General features: G+C 53.6%; 2 protein-coding genes and 1 long non-coding RNA gene across 5 annotated transcripts in view; 1 reads left to right on the top strand and 2 right to left on the bottom strand.

Annotated features, from left to right (window-relative positions):
- The window catches only part of ZNF598 (zinc finger protein 598), a 13,362-nt gene extending 7,534 nt beyond the window's left edge, over positions 1 to 5,828 (bottom strand). For both annotated transcript variants that reach the window (XM_027897219.1, XM_027897218.1), the window contains exons 1-6: positions 5,626 to 5,828; positions 4,625 to 4,737; positions 3,691 to 3,820; positions 2,239 to 2,450; positions 1,228 to 1,445; positions 474 to 591 (exon numbers count right to left, since the gene is read on the bottom strand). In XM_027897219.1, the coding sequence (XP_027753020.1) occupies positions 474 to 591; positions 1,228 to 1,445; positions 2,239 to 2,450; positions 3,691 to 3,820; positions 4,625 to 4,737; positions 5,626 to 5,808 (974 nt within the window). In that variant the 5' untranslated portion in view covers positions 5,809 to 5,828. The remainder of the gene's footprint in view (positions 1 to 473; positions 592 to 1,227; positions 1,446 to 2,238; positions 2,451 to 3,690; positions 3,821 to 4,624; positions 4,738 to 5,625) is intronic.
- LOC114064300 overlaps positions 1 to 7,468 on the bottom strand; it is a 23,272-nt gene extending 15,804 nt beyond the window's left edge. The window contains exons 1-2 of the long non-coding RNA XR_003572722.1: positions 7,457 to 7,468; positions 7,180 to 7,185 (exon numbers count right to left, since the gene is read on the bottom strand). This is a non-coding gene — a long non-coding RNA (uncharacterized LOC114064300). The remainder of the gene's footprint in view (positions 1 to 7,179; positions 7,186 to 7,456) is intronic.
- On the top strand, positions 6,033 to 16,695 carry NPW (neuropeptide W). Of its 2 annotated transcripts, XR_003572721.1 has the most exons (3): positions 6,033 to 6,197; positions 6,653 to 6,705; positions 16,299 to 16,695. XR_003572721.1 is itself a non-coding variant. In XM_027897221.1 (2 exons), the coding sequence occupies exons 1-2, from the start codon at positions 14,721 to 14,723 to the stop codon at positions 16,332 to 16,334; spliced, it is 432 nt and encodes a 143-aa protein (XP_027753022.1). In that variant the 5' UTR covers positions 14,658 to 14,720; the 3' UTR covers positions 16,335 to 16,695. The 2 variants fall into 2 exon arrangements, 1 of the variants encoding a protein (XP_027753022.1); XM_027897221.1 differs by lacking the exons at positions 6,033 to 6,197; positions 6,653 to 6,705 and adding an exon at positions 14,658 to 15,116.
- Positions 16,696 to 17,769: the final 1,074 nt, after the last annotated feature.

Genomic DNA, 17,769 nt, shown 5'->3' on the forward strand with positions numbered 1-17,769 from the left:
GTGCTTCGCCCTCTTCCTTTTCCCAAGCACTCAGTCTGGCCACACAGAGATCTGTTAGTTCAGTGAAAAACACAGTCCTTAGAACAGGAATTTCACGATTACCCAGACCAAAATGATTCATTAAGCCTGCACAGACTCATCGCCTACTTCAGAAAATCCTACTTAGAGAAGTTTGCATAAAAACAGCTGCTGAAATTAATTTCGGGTTCTGAGTTTATTTAATCCACAAGCTGAGGATCACACTGTTTGCTTCCTGAGCTCAGACTTCACACAGAGCAATTCCATGTTGCCCAGGCTTGTAGCCAGCACACGGCCTTGGACTGGAAGCTCATTCTGCTCTCAGCTAAGGATTCACCACAGAGGCCTCCAAATTTTGTGCCCACTTCCTACTGATCCACCAAAATATTGTGAACTGGCAAGTGAAAACCAACACTGAACAGGAGGAAAGCTCCACCCAATGCTGTGCTACTCACCTCTTGTACCTCCAGCTGCCCCTCCTGTTCTGTTGGCTCCCCCGGCCGTTCAACCTGCTCGTCCTCCCCTGCCTGTTGTACCTGTCAACCTCTTCATAGTCCTCTGCACCTACAACACCTGAACAGGAGGGAGGGTTGATCACTCTCGGTTATTTCTCTAATCTCGGCATCACACTCTGCCTGAAAAATGCAAAAATACACTCGTACAAACAAATTATCTTCATTTCTTTCTGATGACTAAGCCAGCAGTTTTTCCTAAAATTATGTGCCATTGTTAAATCCACTCATGGAGGGAAAAATCCTACAATAACTGAGGTAGGAAGGGACCTCTGGATGTCACCTGCTCCAGCCCCTCACTCAAAGCAAGGCCAACCCAAAACCACACCAGGTTGCCCAGGGCCTGGTCTGGTTAAGTTCTGGTTACCTTCAAACCTCTACAACCTCTCAGGTCCTGTTCCAGGATGAACAGGAAGAATTTCTTCATGGCTATGAAATGTTCACCAGATGTCCTCGAAAACCCTCAGAGCAGTGGAACAGTTTGGGTTGGAAGGGAACTTAAGGATCACCCAATGCCACCCCCTGCCATGGGCAGGGACACCTTCTACTATATCAGGTTGCTCCCAGCCCTGTCCAACCTGGCCTGGGACACTGCCAGGGCTGGGGCAGCCACAGTTTCTCTGGGCACTCCGTGCCAGGCTCCCCAGGGCAGAATTCCTCTCCAGCCCACGAAGGGCTGGGTTCGTGCCCCGCTCACCGTCGTTCCTGCGGGGGTGCCGGGGGGTGTAGGTGAACTGGAGGTCGATGTGGCGGTTCTGGCGGGCCTCGGCCCTGCTCTTGCTGTGACAGGCTGTCTTGTGGGCCTTGTAGTCGATCTCGGTGCGGAAGGCGTGCGTGAACTGCTCGGTGCTGCACCGGCCCTCCTCGCACAGGAAGTGCTTCTCGCGGAAGTGCTCCCGCAGGTACTCGTAGTCACTGCGGGGGAAACACAGAGATCACTCACACCCCTCCAGCACCACCTTCTCATGGCACGGGGCCTCTCTCGAAGAGAAGCCTGGGTGGTTGGGTTTTGTTATCCCTTCCAGTGAAAGCCCTTCTGTAGGGCCAACACGGACCGCGCTGCACGGCCCAGGTGTCCCGCCAAACCCAGTGGTGGACGCTCATCACACCCTGCTCTGCTTAGGGCATGTATTTCACACAGAAAATCAGTTCTCTCATCTTTGCACATGAACTCTGGAGCATTAGAATAATGGAACTGCAGAACTGTTAAAGCTGGAAAAGATATCCAAGAACCCCGAGTCCAACCATCAACCACCACCACCACCACCACGTTCCCAAGTGCCACACCCACGTGTTTTTTGAACACTTCCAGGGATAGGGACTCCACCACTGCTCTGGGCAGCCTGTTCCAATGCTTGATAACCCTTTCCATGAAGAAACATTCCTAATATCCAGTCTAAACCTCCCCTGGTGCAAATTTGAGGCCATTTCCTCTCAGCCTGTCCACCTCTGGAGGTAACACACCAGACAGCTGCTGTCAGGCTGCAAAACATAACCTCTCACATCAAACATTAACGAAGAAAATCTTAAGGCATGAACTAGACAAAGTGAATATTCTGGCTGTTTGTCTGAGGAACAAGAGACTGCAGCCAGCCTCACTCCCGTTCCTCCCCTCTGCCATCAAGCACTGCTTCCCCTAAAATTCAAAGCAGACCCAGGCAGTTCAAGGCCCGGAAAGAACTCGCACAAATAACCCTCCTGGCCCCACCTGTAGTACTCCTGAGCACCATCAGAGTCGCAGAAGTGGCAGAAGTAGTGATCCCTGCGCAGGTGCTTCAGCAGCTCGTCGTTGTCCAGGTACCGCTCGTCGCAGAACTTGCACAGGGGGTGCCCCCGGTGGGAGGTGTCGTCGGGGTCCCCGTGGATGCGGTGCCGGGCCAGGTCCTTGCGGGAATACCACTTCCTTTCGGAGGTGAAAATCTGCACCGGGGACAGACACACAGGGCGTGTCACTCCTCGTGGACAGGGAACAGGGATGAGCCGGGGTTGTGCCCACCTTGTCCCTCTGAGGAGTTAAGGCTTGCTTCGAAAAGCTTGACCACCGACACCTCAAATGGTTGCTGATTCCAATTCAAGTGGCGGATCCAAATTAAATCCAACTTGAATTTCTCTCCCTTCGAACACTGGAAACAGATCTAATTAACTTTTTTTTCCCCCCTTTCATTTTTTTTTTTTTGATATGGCAACAAACTTTATCATCTCAGGGGGAGGAAAATCCTAAGTATGCATTTATGAGCACACAGTATTTTGCATACTCGAATTAAAAAGCCCCATAAACCCTCAGTGAGCTGTTTTACTTTCCTCAGACAGCAACCACCCAAAATAGCTACGGAGTAGACACTTCAATGAAAAAATTCTGCATCACAAGCCAACCCTCTGTCCCCAGTAACACGTGAGCTATTTTGGTAGGAAGGTTCTGGAGATGCCAAAAGGATCGGCCCAGCCTTGACAACAGAATATCCTTTATTTCTGGCCTAGACAAGGCCTGTGAACTTGCTCTGGGAAAAGGTTTGTTTAGCTTTGCCAGAGCTGATGGACCGAAGCTTCTGCAAGTTTAAGAGCTTCTTTTCTGTGGGTACAAGTGACTCTTTGGAATAAGGGATTTTTTTTTTCCTGGGAAACAAAAATCTCTATAGCATTCTGAAGTCAAAAAGCAACAGTTTTAATATTGTCTGTGAATTCTCTGGGAGAGAAAATGACAAAAAAGTTCTCTCAGTGCTGGCTGTGCTGACCATGAAATGCCTCACTGGGGTCCTGCCCTCCCTCCCCGCTCCCTTCCCTCAGCTCCAGGGACTGCACAAGCACAGGAAAGACTCAAATCTGTTCCCAGTCTTACAGGGTTCACTCAGGTCAACCTGCTCCCTTCTGGATCCCATCCCTTCTGGCAGCAAACTCCGGCTCACCTGGCACACACCAACTGTGGCACCACCACCGTGGGGTTTAATTTAAAATCTGGAGAACCTCCAGCCCTCCTTCAGTAATCAGTTTATGGAAAGAGAAAGACTTCAAATAAAGCAACTGGTCTCGCTGCAGGCAGGCAGAGGAAACCAAAATAACTGCTGTTCAGCCACCTCCTTCTTCCCAGCTCCCCAGGTACTCTGGGAAGGCACAGAGGGAAAGCCTCCTCCTCCCCACACATCCCAGCAGAGGCCCAGCTCACCTTCAGGTGTTTGACACAGAGTTTGCAGCAGAAGAGCTCGTGTTGCTTCCTCATGTGCTGCTCCAGGTCTGCAAAGGTGTTGAAGGGCTTGGCGTCAGGGCACAAGGAGCACTCGTGCTGCAGCAGCTTCCTGAGGGAGGAGAGAGCTCCCAGAAATGAGCCAGTTATCCCCCAGCACCCCCAGACCTCCGTCAGAACACAAACATCCCGGCCCTGGCAGAAGGTTCCAGCTTTATGGGCCTCCCAGCAATCTGTAACGAGGTTTGAGTCCTGCTTATTCCAAGAATTTTGTCCTGTGTCAGGAATGGGAGGGAATCAAATGACACCGAGGTTTCAAGTGCAGGAAAGGAGCTGAGCAGTGTAAGAGTGACACTGTCCCCAAAACTGAGGGGACTGGAACAAACCCTGTGCTTCCTGCAGATCCAGCTGGATCCTGCAGCATTCACACCCAGTTTCATTACACCTTCCACTGTCAGAAACTGAGGAATATAGAGGGGAGGGATGAAGAACTGTAACACAAAAGGAAGGGGAAAAAACACCACAAAGAAGTCCATCCCACAGGGGTTTCCAACTCTGCCAGAGCACTGGCTGATTTTATTGACACCTGCATATATTAATATACAATTAATTGCAATTATGTCTTCACCAATTTCCACAGCAGCCACGCAAGGAACGGAAAGGTTTTCAGCGAGTTTGCTGCTGCTAAATGTGCAAAAAAATTACTTTTGTTGACAGAGCAAAGCTTCTGTGCTGCAGCACTCCAGCCTTGAGGGGCTGTGAGTGTTCCCTGCACTGCCCTGCTCCGGCCTCTCACCTGCCCAAACACGTGCCCAGCAGGTGACTCACATGGCCAGCACCTCCATTCCCAGGAAACCACAGCACCCTGCCCTCCCAAACACCTCCTGCCACGTCCCAGAGAGGGGCCAGAGCTCACCTGTACAGGGCATAGACCTCCCCATCCATGAAATAAATGTCGTATTTCTTCTCATGCTGCAGCTGGTGGAGGGCTATGGAGGAGAAGGGCGGGAGCTTCCTCCCAAACACCACCTGGGGACACAACACAGGGATCAGCAGGGGCTCTGCCACCCCAGGGAGCCTGCAGGGATCCTGGGATTGCAGGCAAACTCTGGGCTCTGGGATCCCAGGCAAGCTCCAGGATCTGCTGCCCGCAGAGCCCAGTGCCAGCCCCAGCTGTCACCATCCCCAGGCTCTGTCACCAAAGCCACTGGGACTCGTCCTTATCAGCTGCCTGGGAAACGTGGATTGGACCAGCCCGGCCTTTGGATTTTGAACGAGATTAGGAAACGTTTCTGGTGTGTTTTGCTCCCACAGCTGTGCCGAGAGTAAATACCCTCAACCAAGGGAAGCCTTCCCGCAGGGAATGCCTGCCAGGGGCCCTGCACTCGGCTCCTCCCCATTTCCTGGGGGATCACAGGGAAACCTGGAGCCCAGAGAGACTGAGACACACAAATACAAGAAGAATTTCAGTTCTTACAGTAGGAACTACGTTACAAATCCAGAAACGGATTGCCCAGAGAAGGTGTGGCTGCCCCATCCCTGGGAGTGTCCAAGGCCAGGTTGGACAGGGCTTGGAGGAACCTGGGACAGTGGAAGGTATCCCTGCCCGTGGCAGGGGGTGGCACTGGGTGGACTTTAAGGTCCCTTCCAACCCAAACCATTCCAGGATTCCTCGAGCCCTCCTAAGAGCAGCCGCTTCCCGGGGCAGGGAGCAAAGGCTGGCAGAGCGAGCCCTGCTGACTTAAAACCAAAAAAATATTCCCTTTAAACTCCCTTTTCTCATTATTTCGCCTCTCGCCCGCCGGAGCGGCGCGGAGGGCGGATACCCCGGGGCTCCGTCCCTTTCCCGAGCTCCCCGTGCTCCGAGCGCGGCCCAGCCCGGCCGAGGCCCCCCCCGCTCCCCTCCCCCGGCCTCACCTGCCGCAGCTCCTCTCGGCACACGGCGCAGTAGCGGACGCCGCAGAGCGCCCGCATCCGCACGGAGCAGCGGTAGCAGATGGGGTGCTCGCAGCGGCCGAGCGCCAGCACGTCCAGCTCCCCGCAGCACAGCACACACGGCCCCTCGGCCGGGCCCGGCCCCGCGCCGGCCATGGCGGCCATGGCGGCCTCGGCCCCGCCCACACCACCGAGCGCGGGCCAGAGCGCCGCGCCACCACCATAGAGAGGCGCGCCCGCCCAGCCCCGCCGGCACACGGAGCTGCGCGGCCAGAGCGCCGCCCCCCGCTGCCGGAACCGCCCCCGGCGGAGACAGCGCCACCCCGCTGACGTCACCTCTCGGTCCTCCAGCGCCCGGCCATAGACACCCGGCGCGGGGATCATAGAGATGCTCTGGGCGGAGCGCCCCTGGCAGGGCCGCTCTGGCTCCCTCTCGGTAGTGTCCCTGAGGGGCAGGAGGACCTCGGGGCCATTTGGGGTCCCCAGGTCCTGCTTGAACACCCCTGGGTGTGGAGACGTGGGGGACCCCAGGGCCATTCCTGTCCCCCCTGGGTGTGGAGACGTGGGGGACCCCAAGCCCATTCCTTGTCCCCCCCGGGCGCTGCCCTGAACCTCCACACGCCCCTGTGTCCCTGGCCCAGGCGTTCTGCCCACAGCCTGTGGGGGGTTTGGTGTCCCCCAGGACTGGGGGGACCTGCCCCTGGACACAGTGGGCTGATTTCCGTGGGGTTTCTCCAGGCCAGATACCTCCCCTGGGGTGCAAACAGCCCCCTTCATGGATTCATCAGACCTGCAGCGCTGCCCCTCGATTTAGTGTCATAACCTGGGTGTTTGTTACCTCAGGTACACGGGGTGTGACTGGGAAAAAAAAAAAAAAAAAAAGGTTAAAAAATGCACTCAAAACACTGTTGAAATTAGGATTTGGGATCCAGTGGAGCGGGACTACAAAAGGGCTCTGACAGGGTGTTGAGAGCTCAGTCTGACGTAAATAATCCTTTATTTGCTCCAGGTTGTGACTCACACGCTCGGTATCCAGGTTCCAGCTGTGCAGGGCGAGCTCAGGTGAGCTAACGCTGACACACCTGAGGAAACCTGTCCAGGTTCCTGCTCAATGTGTGGGCTGATCCCGTGGTTTAAAGGTCTCTGTGTTGCTGGGACACAGAGATGGGAATTGCGGCTCCTTGGACAGGAGAGGGTGCTCCAGGAGCGTGGAAAAATGCATTGAGAGCAGCCATGTTCCTCTGGAAGGGGAAAAAAAACCCCAAAGACAAAACCAAACCAAAGATAAAAGCTTGCTTGGCCACAGCACAGAGGAACAGGCAGATGTTTTCAAACTTTAGGATCTACCACCTCTTTCTCTCCCAGATTCCCACCAAGAGATGGGGTCACTGTCATAGAATCCTGGAAGGGTTTGGGTTGGAAGGGACCTCAAAGCCCACCCAGTGCCACCTCCTGCCATGGGCAGGGACACCTTCCACCAGCCCAGGGCCTCCTCACCCTCACAGGGTAGGATTCCTTCCCAAAATCCCATTTAACCCTGCCCTCTGGCAGTGGGAAGCCATTCCCCCTTGGCCTGACACTCCACTTCCTGATGAAATTCCTAGTAAATTCCTGGGATCTTCCTGTGGCTGGAAGATTGGATGAGCACTTTTATCACTCAGACCTGCTGTCTTTTCCCTGAATTTCTTGTCAAAACTGGTTCTTCCTTTTCTTTGAGCCGTAAACAATCATTCTAGAACAAAGCAGCACATCAAACAGATCATTAAAGCATCCCATGACGTTTTGTCATCCCACACCAGCCCCAGTTAACAACATTTGTGCCATCAAATAAATTAAGTAATAGGTTTGCTAAGTGTTTGGGAGCAGATAATGAAGGATTTTGGATCATTGGACACAACAGGTAATATTTACTTTCTCCTAAAGAGCCCCATTTCTCCCGCTTGAGCGTGGAGTGGGGTAACACACGTCCTGCTAATCAACCCTGAAGTGTGTTTGGGTGGGGCTGCACGGAATAATTGGGAATGACTGAGGATGAGGGCTGTAATTACTCCAGGAAATGTCCCCCGAATTAATGACGCTGTTGAAAATGGTTTTTATGTCCAAACTGCATCACCCAATTTTGGAGAGCAATTAGCACGAAATGAGCTGAGCCTGCCGGCAGGGATGTGCTGCCTCAAGTGTCACTCGGCTGTGAAATGACACCGTGGCTGGGCACAGGATGATAAACACACCTGAGGAACGGCGATGGGGAGGGACATTACTCACCAGGGGACTCTGGGGACACAGGCACTCGGCAGGGAGGGAGTTGGGACCTTTCAGATTTCGGCCCTGGTCGGTGATGTCGCTTCCCACCAGCCCAGGAGCACCAAGGACCTGACCCAAAGGCAGATATTCCCACTCTCCCGGTGTCCCCACCTTTAACAAGCAGCACAAAGAGTTGCTGGAGAGCCAATATTCAAACAAACTTCACCAAAGCTCCTCGTCCTTCTGGAGAACCATCCTGCTGGTGCCTGTGAGTCATGGGTGGAGATTCATCTATTTTGTGGTGCAGAGAGGTTTTTACAACCCTCTTTCAAGCCCCTGAATCATTCTTTGCTGATGATTTAAAGATGCTGGTTTATTTATTCAGCGATTGCAAATGGAAGCCAGATCTTAGCACAGACTGTGACCCCAAAACATAAAGAAATATAATTATATAGAATTAACTGGTCTCCCAATATCTTACTTGGTGCTTAGTGCTATGTGTTGTCAGGCAGGGAGTGTTTCCTTCCCAAGAAAAAGGGTTAATATTGACCCTGGGAGAGTTAATTTCCGTGTTTACTTGCTAAATATCACACAATAACTGCAGGGAAAGGCATTTTCAAGTCATTTAATCAGCAATAAATACACTTTGGAATAATTGATAACCCTGCAGATGAGCACAACAAGCCCATTCCGCTCACAAGAGCAACAGATCAAATATTTATAGCCCAGCACTGAAATATTGTCCAAGGGTAGAACTAAAGGTTAGGCCTTGGCTTAATTTCCCATCCCCAGCTTGGTGCCAGAGTGGCTCGTTGGCAGCTGAGACCCTCCGTGTGGGACAGGGAAATAGGAAGTCAACCTTGCTTTTCACAAACATCCCAGACTGACATTATTAACCATATTATTTGCCCACCTGTTTTTTAACCAAAACCATGTTTTTCTATTTAAAAGTTGAGTCGTGGAGGGGCATTCACACCCCCCAGTTCTTTGATTAATCCACAGGCACGATGCACAGCTTTGGATTTGAAGAGGGAATTTTCCTCCAAGAGCTTTATTTGCTAAAAAAACATGATTTGGTGATACAATCTTCCCTGGAAAGCAGTGATTCCTTGAAGAGGGGGAGGATGATCAAGGAGGAGCAGGATCTTTGCAGAGACACATGCTGGAAAGCAGAGCTGTATTTTAAGGCACCCATAAATATTATTGGAGTTTAGCAGCAGCTTGTTGGGGGGATGAGAGCAGGGTAAGTGCAGCTGACAGAAAATGAAGTCCCTGGATGGGAATTCAGAGGAAAGGAGTAAATTTAGCCTTTCAGATTCCCAGAACAGGATGAGGACCCTGGCAGAGCTCCATTTTCGGGTCCCATTCCGGGAGCTCACGCTGATGGGCTGCTCCTGCCCCAGGGTTCCTGTGGGAGCAGAGCTGGTGCTGGACCCTTGGGATGCTCTGGGCAGGGTGGGAGCCTCGGGAGAGTCCGTGGAGCTGAGCCCTGACTGAACTCGATCCGTGTTTAATCCAGCCCATCCTGGTGTAACACTCAGCAAACAGTGCCTGGTGACCTGGCTGTGCCATGACACATTTCCATCACTATTTCCCCACCCGGCAACGCCAAGAGTTGGGAATTTGGAGAGGTGGGAGAGCACAGAACTGACAGTGCTGGGAATGCAGCTCGGAGCTCTCCACTCCCTGCTGAGGCTCTGCCAGCCCGACCACTCTGCTCTGAATAATTCCATTTGATTTGTCTGCTGCTAGGTTTTATGGAGGTGTCTATCTCCCACCTACAGGGACATCACAGCCAGCAGCAGGAATTGCCTGTGGAATGTGGGACATTGGGACTTATTGCAACTTTGGGCTTCTTTCTGCCTGGTAACAACAGACAGGACAAGAGGAAATGGCCTCGAGTTGCTCCAGGAGAGGTTTAAATTGGATATTAGGGGAAATTTCTTGATGGAAAAGGTTGTCAAGCATTGGAACAGGCTGCCCAGGGCAGGGCTGGGGTCACCATCCCTGGAAGTGTTCAAAGAACACAAGCATGTGGCACCTGAGGGCTTGGGTTAGGGGTGACAATGGTGGTGCTAGTTGCTGAGGGCTTTTCAACCTTGATCTGTGCAGATTCACTTGAAGAAGGATTTTGTTCTCACCTCCACCCCTCTGAGCCTCCACTCATCTCACACATGTAGCAGTGTGTGCTGGAGAGCCTCACCTAATTAAATCCCAGGAAAACAGGAGAGCTCCTGGGGGCTGTGTGGGCTCTGCTTGAGGGATCTCGGGGCTGTCAAATGAAAGATGCCTCTCACAACCCTTTCTCCTCACAGCAGACACTGCAGAGCAGGGCCAAATTTACCCTGCACTTCACACATCTGGGTATTAACTCGCTGGGGTTGGAAATTACTTCCAGGAGAAAAACTGACTCATGGACTGGAGGGGGCTGAGGGATCTGCTTGCATTACAGATGCCAGCCCAGGGCAGCTTTTTTCCCCCTTGCTCTTTTTCCTGCCTTTCAGATTTTTTTTTCTCTTCTGATTTCCTAAGGCAGTGCTGTCATCCCACATCACTGGGACTGTTTCCTCACGATTCCTTGGTGGCGTTTATGTCACGTCCAAATCACTCTGCGATGTCGTTGCTGCAGCCCCTGAGGTGTTTGGAGATTCTCAATATCCTGCCAACCGCGGGACAGGCAAAACACAGGGTGGGGTGGACAAGCAGCGGTGCCTCACAGCTCATCCTCTCACCCGACAGGCCCCACAGCTGGGTGAGTCACAGCAGAATTTGAGGGTCATTCCTGCAGCTCGGAGGATGATGGACAACTTCATTAAGCTGGAGAGGTGAGGAGCCCTTAGCGGGTTTGGTGGGTCTGGACCTCAGTTTGGTTTTGGTCTCCCATCAGTGATTCAGTGATTCCCAATCCGTTCCATGGTTGGAAGCAGGAATAATTCCACTGACTCAGCTGGGGCTTAATTATTATCTCAATTATTGTCTGTAAAGGGCTTTGAAATCCTAAAGGGTCGATGCCTTGGGAGTGTGGGTGATTGTGGTGTGAGCTCAGCGCAGAATTCCAGTGAGGAAACAAGTTCCCTTGGCCTGGGGAAGCAACTCCATGAAACTCTGCACAAGCATCACGAGTCTGTGGCTTTTTCCTGTCAGCTCGGTGCTAATGGATCCATTGTTTCATGTAAAGGTTTCTCCCGCTCTTGTTCTATCCTGTGTGACATTTACAGCACTCCTTGTTCCATTAGCAAAGTAATTTGAGATAGTTTATTATCCTTTAGAGACTTCACTGCCTGCTGTTTAACTTCCACGTGACTGGACCCTGGAAAAAAAAAAATCACTTAAAATAGTGCATGAGGCTAAAAATAGTGAGGAATTAGTAGTTTCTTAGGAGTGAAATAATTAATTTAGAGCACTTTAATATGAAGATCTGCAACTCTAGGAAATGCCACTCAGTGTTTCCTCTTTCTTTTCAGAGCCACCGATGTCTGTGCAGTTGAGGTGTTTCTGCCTCACAGCTTGAAACTGTAATTTGTTTGTATCAGTTACAGCTCCTTTATTTCAGGGGAACGGAGAAATAGCATTTAATCACGTTCTGAATCACTGGGGGAAGAAATCACTCCCTGGTCTGGGTTCATTACACTCTCTAGATGCAAGAAAATGGCAAAGGTTGTTATTCCTTGGATTTTCTGGGATGCTGTCACTGCAGCCCCCGAGGGACTGAGCCTGTTTGGGTCCTGCTCACCGAGTGCCTCATCCCCGCTCCACGAAAACACTCCTGATTCCCCAGGGGCTCAGCCGTGGGATGGGTGTTGGAAAACATCAGGGTTGCTGAGCCACACATGTGGGAGTATCTTTTTCTTGCCTCTAAGACTTCACTCACTGCAGGGTTGAAGTAATGCCGGAGGGAGCAGGGATGTGAATCCAGAAAAGGAGGGGAAGGGCAGGAATTTGGTGCGTGGGCAGAGATGGAGCAGAGGGAAACCTGTCCAGTGACCTCCTGGAGCCAGGCAGGGGCTTCATCACATCCCCTTTCCAGGTGGGATGTGCAGGACCAGCTCCCTCAGGTGCTCGTCTCCGAGTCAACTGCCCTCGGCAGCACCGGCTTTGCTCCGGCTTGGGGTGCACGAGGCACTGCCTGGGGTGGGATGGGAGCAAAACTCACCCCTGATCCCAGTCAGCAAAGCTGGGTGAGTTTGCAGTGCTGCACCCTGGAGGAGGAGGGCAGAGTCTGGACCCCCTCACGCCTGCTGATGTCACCCCCATCCTCCCCTACTCCCACATGGACATGCTGTAGAGCCCAAATGGCCCGAAAATGTCATGGACAGTACAAGCATTAATGCCCAAAGGTGCAGAGGCCCCATCCCAGCGCTGGCCTCTCGATTGCTTTGTTTTCCTGCTGGGCTGAGTCGCTAACCTGCCAATAAACACCAGAGTCATTATCATAAAACTGGGGAAAATGCTGCCATTAAACCCCACCGGTTTAGTTTTCAAGTGCCTCTTTCTGGGACATCAAATTCATTTAGATCATTCTCCAAAGCCACAAATCCTGAGTGGCTGCAGTAATGTGTGTGGTGGGAGGCGAGAGCACCACAGGAATTAAATCGGGTGGAGAGGGCTCTTCACAGAGCTCAGCGGGGTTTGTTGCAGGGGGGAAGATTTGATGCCTCCAGCTGCTCACCCCTCTGACCCCTCAGCCCTGGGGTCCCTTGGGATGTTCTCCAGAAACCCCAGTTCGTGCTCTGATACCTCAGCTTGGAGCATCCAGAGGGAGGGGGAGCTGCAGCAGAGCCTTCCTCTTACCGAAAGGTTGATTTTGTTCCAACAGAAGGGAATAAAACCTTAAATCCTTTCAGCAGCAGAGGCATAGGGTTAAATCCCTGCAGTTAAGTTTTCCTGTGGGACCAAAATTTTCCGGGGGTTTAAGTGAAAACATCAAAATAGGGTTTTTAAAGGGCTTGGGGCTGATGAGCACCTGCAGTTCATAGAAAGGACCCATTAGGCTGAAACCTCAATGTCTTGGGAGTCTGTAGATTTCCATAGGAACCAGGACTTGTTCAAAAGTTTTTTTATCTCCCAAAAATAACCAGGATTTTGTTCCTCTGGGGGAGTTCCTGGCACAAGACCACCTGGGAGCAGCTCGGTGCCATGTGTCCTCTGACGTGCTACGGAATCTGCGGCAGCACCGGCTCCTGCCAGGGGAACAAGAATCCTAAAATTATCTTCTAGTTACTTAGAATATAAATAGGATTCAAATTGCTTATCAGCTGTTTCATTTGAAAGATATTTAAAAATACTTGGGAGAGGAAACGTGCACTGTGGTAGAGATCCGGAGCCACGCTGTATCCAAAGGATCTCGGTGCCTCGAGGACACAACTGTGGGGATCAATCCATGCACTGGCAGGAAAGAGTTCAGTTCGTGGAGAGTTTATCAGCGTGACAAGTCATTCAAGTTATGCCAAAAACACGTGTAAGAGACACTTCAGGCAGATCTCTGGGAATGGGAAAATCTTCCATTCCTGCTGGGAAGGCTGAGCCTGTGTTGGAGTGTGGCTGCAGGGAAACAAAAGCTCCTAAACCTGACTGTGTCCTTGGGCACAGAGCAGAGACAGGAACAAGCCAGGATGAGCATCAGGTCCTTCCCAACAGATCCATCTCTGGGGAGGAGAAGGGAGTGTTCTGGCTTTTATGGAGTGAACAGACCTGGCAGCACACGTCCCGTTGTTGGGGATGATGGGATGGGATGGGATGGTCTGTGTGCTGTACCACTGCCATTCATTAATGGCTCTATTAAACATGAGAGTGGTGAGGCTGTTCAAATGTCCAGAGCACTCAGAGGGTGACAAAAATAGCCCATCCAGCAGGGATTGGCTCAGAGTAAGACGTGTCCTTACGGTAAACCTGGGCCCTTCCAAGAACTTGGGCTGTGGATGAGTTGGACTCCCTGCTCTGGTTCATTACAGGAACGAGCTGTGCTCTGCACAGATGTAACTTCCAGCATCCACTCCAGAAATTCTGCATCCCTGTCTTGCCAGTTGGGAATTGCACTCACTCCCAGTCTTCCCAGAAGAGGAAAATCGTGAGGATCCTCAGTGACCATCTGACACTGTCCCCATGACTGCTTTGGATTGTTCTCCTTCTCTCCTCCATCAGCCAGCAAATCCAAACCATTCTGGGATTTTAAATGGTCACACAGGAGCATGGAAGATGCTGAGAATAAAATTAATCAAGTTACTGAAAATACCCAGAAACTTTTTAGTCCTGGTTCAGTGTATAGAGCCAAGAACTCAGCTAATAGACAGGAGGAGCTGGAATTGCTCCTTGGTGACCATGAACTTGACCTGCTTGGTTTTATTAAGGAATCTGGGTGGGGGAAAGTCACCTGACTGGGATGGCAAAATTCATGGTATTTAAGAACTGAGTGGCAGGAGAGGAAGGGAAGCAGCGGGACAGATCCACTGCAAAAGGTCTGGAATGCTTTGCCGCAGGGAACAGGGAGGATGCTCAAGGATGCCCGGGATGCTCCGGGTTGCAGGGGACGCTCAGGGATGCTCAGAGGATGCTCAAGGCCGTGGGGAGGATCCCGCAGGCAGCAAGGAGGATGCTGGGGATGCTCTGAGTTGCAAGGGATGCTCAGGGATGCTCAGAGGATGCTGGGGGCCATGGGGAGGATGCCGGCATCCCGGGGGGAGGCTGCCGGGGGAGGGCGGGCGGGGGGCTGCCGGGGCGGAGCCGCGGGGGCCCCTCCCGACGGCGCTATAAACCGGCGGGGCGCGGGAGCGGGGCAGCCGTCGCTGGGGTGCCCGCACCCCTGCCCGCACCTCTCCCGCACCCCTGCCCGGGCCATGGGGAGGGGGCAGCTGTCGGGGGGCGCCTGGGGGGCCCTGGTGCTGCTGGGGCTGATCCTGCCGGCCGCCCCGGCGGGCGCCTGGTACAAGCACGTCGCCAGCCCCCGGTACCACACGGTGGGTCGCGCCTCGGGGCTGCTGATGGGGGTCCGCCGCTCCCCCTACCTCTGGCGGCGGGAGCTGCCGGCCGAGCCCCTCCGGCACCCCGGGCCGCCCCCCGGGGACAGCCCCCCGCCCTCGGGCCGCCCCGCCGGGCTGAGCCCCCCGCCCGCCGCCCCGGCCCCGCCGCCGCCCTCCGGCCCCGGCCGCCTCCTGCAGCACCTGCTCCGGAGGGGCTGGGGCGGCCCCCGCCCGGCCCCCGCACGACCCCCGCCCGGCCCCCGCCAGCCTCAGGTAACGCGGCCCCGACGGGCGGGCGGAGGGCGGGGGGGATCGGGGGGATCCCGGGAGCCGGGGCGGGCACGGGGGGTTCGCAGAGCCCCGGGATGCTCGAGGGATGTGATCCGTGCCTGGGATACGAGGGTCCTGCTGCGGCCCCTCTGCGGCCCCCGGGGGTGCTGGGGGGTCACCAGGGGTGCATGGAGCCTCGGGGGGGGTTCACCAGGAAACTGGGGTGCACAACAAGGCGTTTGGAGGGGCTGCACTTTGGCTTTAAGGCAGAAAAAGGAGCTGAAGGAAGTGTCCAAGGCCAGGTTGGACGGGGCTTGGAGCAATCTGGTCTAGTGGGAGGTGTCCCTGCCTATGGCAGGGGGTGGAAAGGGATGATCTTCAAGGTCCCTTGCAACTCCAACCATTCCAGGATTCTAGGATTTCTCTGCCCCCCATTTGGTGCATCACAAACCTGCCCCCTGTGAGACTGAGCTGCCTGTGCTGGAGGGGTGTCCCTGGGGTCAGAGAGGTGTCCCTGGGGTCAGAGGGGTGTCCCTGGAGCCAGCAGCTGGCTGATACTGGGATTCTCCTGGCGTGGCCCTCCTCAGGACCCCTCTGCTGCCCGCTCAGGGCTCATCCAGGCTGTGTGGGACTGGCTCAGGGCTGGCTCCAGACATCAGAAATTTCTTTCCTCTTATGTAGAGCTGGAGTCAACGTCCAGCTGAACTCCACTGAGGCTTTTGGCTGTTGGATCAGCCCCTGAAACATGTAGCTGTATTCCTCCCCCACTTCATTTCTGGGAGGAAATCTGGGATTGGAATCATTTTGGGAAAGCCCAGCGCTGTGTTACGTCTGTGCTGTGCTGCTGCCTGGCTGGGCATGTCCCGGTCCCACACGCTCTGGATCCGTGCACACATGTGCATCCCTTGGATTCCCCACTCAAATTCCAACTGGGAGCCCCACAGGCAGGTCCAAGGCGGGTTTTGGGTGTCTGGTGGGGTTTATCTGCGTGCACAGTGGCAGGACAGGAACCTGCAGGTCGGATCTGAGGCTGAGGAGGAGAAAATGTAATGAAAATTGTGAATGCAGCTGTGGATGAAACACTGCACTGAGGGGAAACGGGATCCCACGTGGAGAGGGAGGTGATGGCAGAGCTGGAGGCTCAGGGGATGCTCCAAAATAACCCAGTCCCTCTTCTCCTTCCAGCTCTTCCCGCTTGAAGAGCTGGCTCTGACCCGCTGAGGGACCCTGTGGAGATGCCCCACGTGCAGGAGGAGCAAGGACTGCCCGAGGTGGGAGCTGCTCACCTGGCTGGACAGGAAGGGTCTCCTCGTGGCACCTCCGGCTACTCTGACCTCTCTGAAACCACACAGACAATTGCATCTCAAATGTGTTCATGGCCCTGCCCAGACACAGGGTAAATTCATCTTGTTTTCAGGTCAACCTCGTGCTACAAACTCGGGGAGAAATAAACAGGGGAGATATTTATTTTTGTTTATTTTTTTTACATTTCTGTACTAGCTTGTTTGCAAGATGATACAAACATGTACTGTTCGCTTCCTCAGGACCTGCCCTCATTAAAATGAGATGTGATCAAAGGAAACTTGGCCTTCCTGGTGCTGCTGTGGGGTTTTGGTGGGGATTTTTAAGAGCAAAGCCTGGTCCAGCCCCACACGGGGCTGACACTTCAGCAGTCGGGTCACTCCCAGATTTTTCTAACATGATTTAACTCCTTGTCACAATTTTTTCTGCAGCTTTACAGTAAATCTCTTTTACTGCCTGTCAGGGAGTTACTGCCAGGCCAAGCGTCAATTCAGATGACAAAAACTTAGGAATGCTTCCTCAACTGGGCTGCACAGAAGCTCTGTGAGTCCTCGCTGCTCTGACTGGGTTTTCCCTGCTCAGGGCTTAAATTATGTATGTCCCCACCGACGAAAATAAATGTTAAGCCTCATTAAAACAGGGAGAAGCCTCGGGGGTGGGCAGGAGCAGGGCGTGTGCTGAGCCCTCCCACCAGGGAGGGAAGGGTTAAAATGAGGCAGGACAGGGAAAGGCCAGCTTTGAACAGGAGGGTGCACTGGGGATGAAGGACCCTGTGCTGAGAGCCCCTCATCTGTCAGAAATAAACACTTGACTGTGCCAATTGCTGGGGTAAAACCAGCCAGACACTCAGTTAACCACAAGCCCTTCACTTCTCACCCTGGAAAATCACTTCTGCTGTTGAGCATGAGCTGATTTCCCTCTTGGGGCTGTAAAATCATTTCCTATGTGCTGCCCAGAGTGTGTCTCTCCCGAGACAGCTGGGCCTTCCCTGGGGGTCAACAAGCCCAATAAAATGCAAGACAGCTTAAAAAGGTGTTTAATTACCCTCCTGCCCCGGGGCAGGACCCAGCTATCCCTGATGGATGTTAATCTGATCCTTTCTGGAAGGCTGATCCCGAGGGAGGTGCCACCATCCCCATGCTCTGCCTCCTGTCCCTCTCACTCTGGGGGGCTGCGTGTTCGGGTCATGGGGACTCCCTGTCCTGGTCCCTGGGGATGCCCCAGGATGAAATCCAGCCACAGGGATGCTTGGGCAGGATCCTGGATTTGCTGGAAGCAAACTGAGGGGGACAAAAGGTTTTTGGGGGAGCGTGGGCAGGCTCAGAGCTGCAGCAGTGTGTGGGCTCCTGGCCCC

This window comes from Empidonax traillii, unplaced genomic scaffold (assembly GCF_003031625.1).
Source record: "Empidonax traillii isolate 1590-97213 ecotype Southwest subspecies unplaced genomic scaffold, ASM303162v1 scaffold534:size827195, whole genome shotgun sequence".
NCBI classification, from domain to species: Eukaryota; Metazoa; Chordata; class Aves; order Passeriformes; family Tyrannidae; genus Empidonax; species Empidonax traillii.

Excerpts from the sequence above, each read along its gene's own strand:
- NPW (XM_027897221.1), top strand. The coding sequence starts at position 14,721 with ATGGGGAGGGGGCAGCTGTCGGGGGGCGCCTGGGGGGCCCTGGTGCTG. Across the intron at positions 15,117-16,298 it reads CCGGCCCCCGCCAGCCTCAG|CTCTTCCCGCTTGAAGAGCT; the intron begins GTAACGCGGCCC and ends TTCTCCTTCCAG.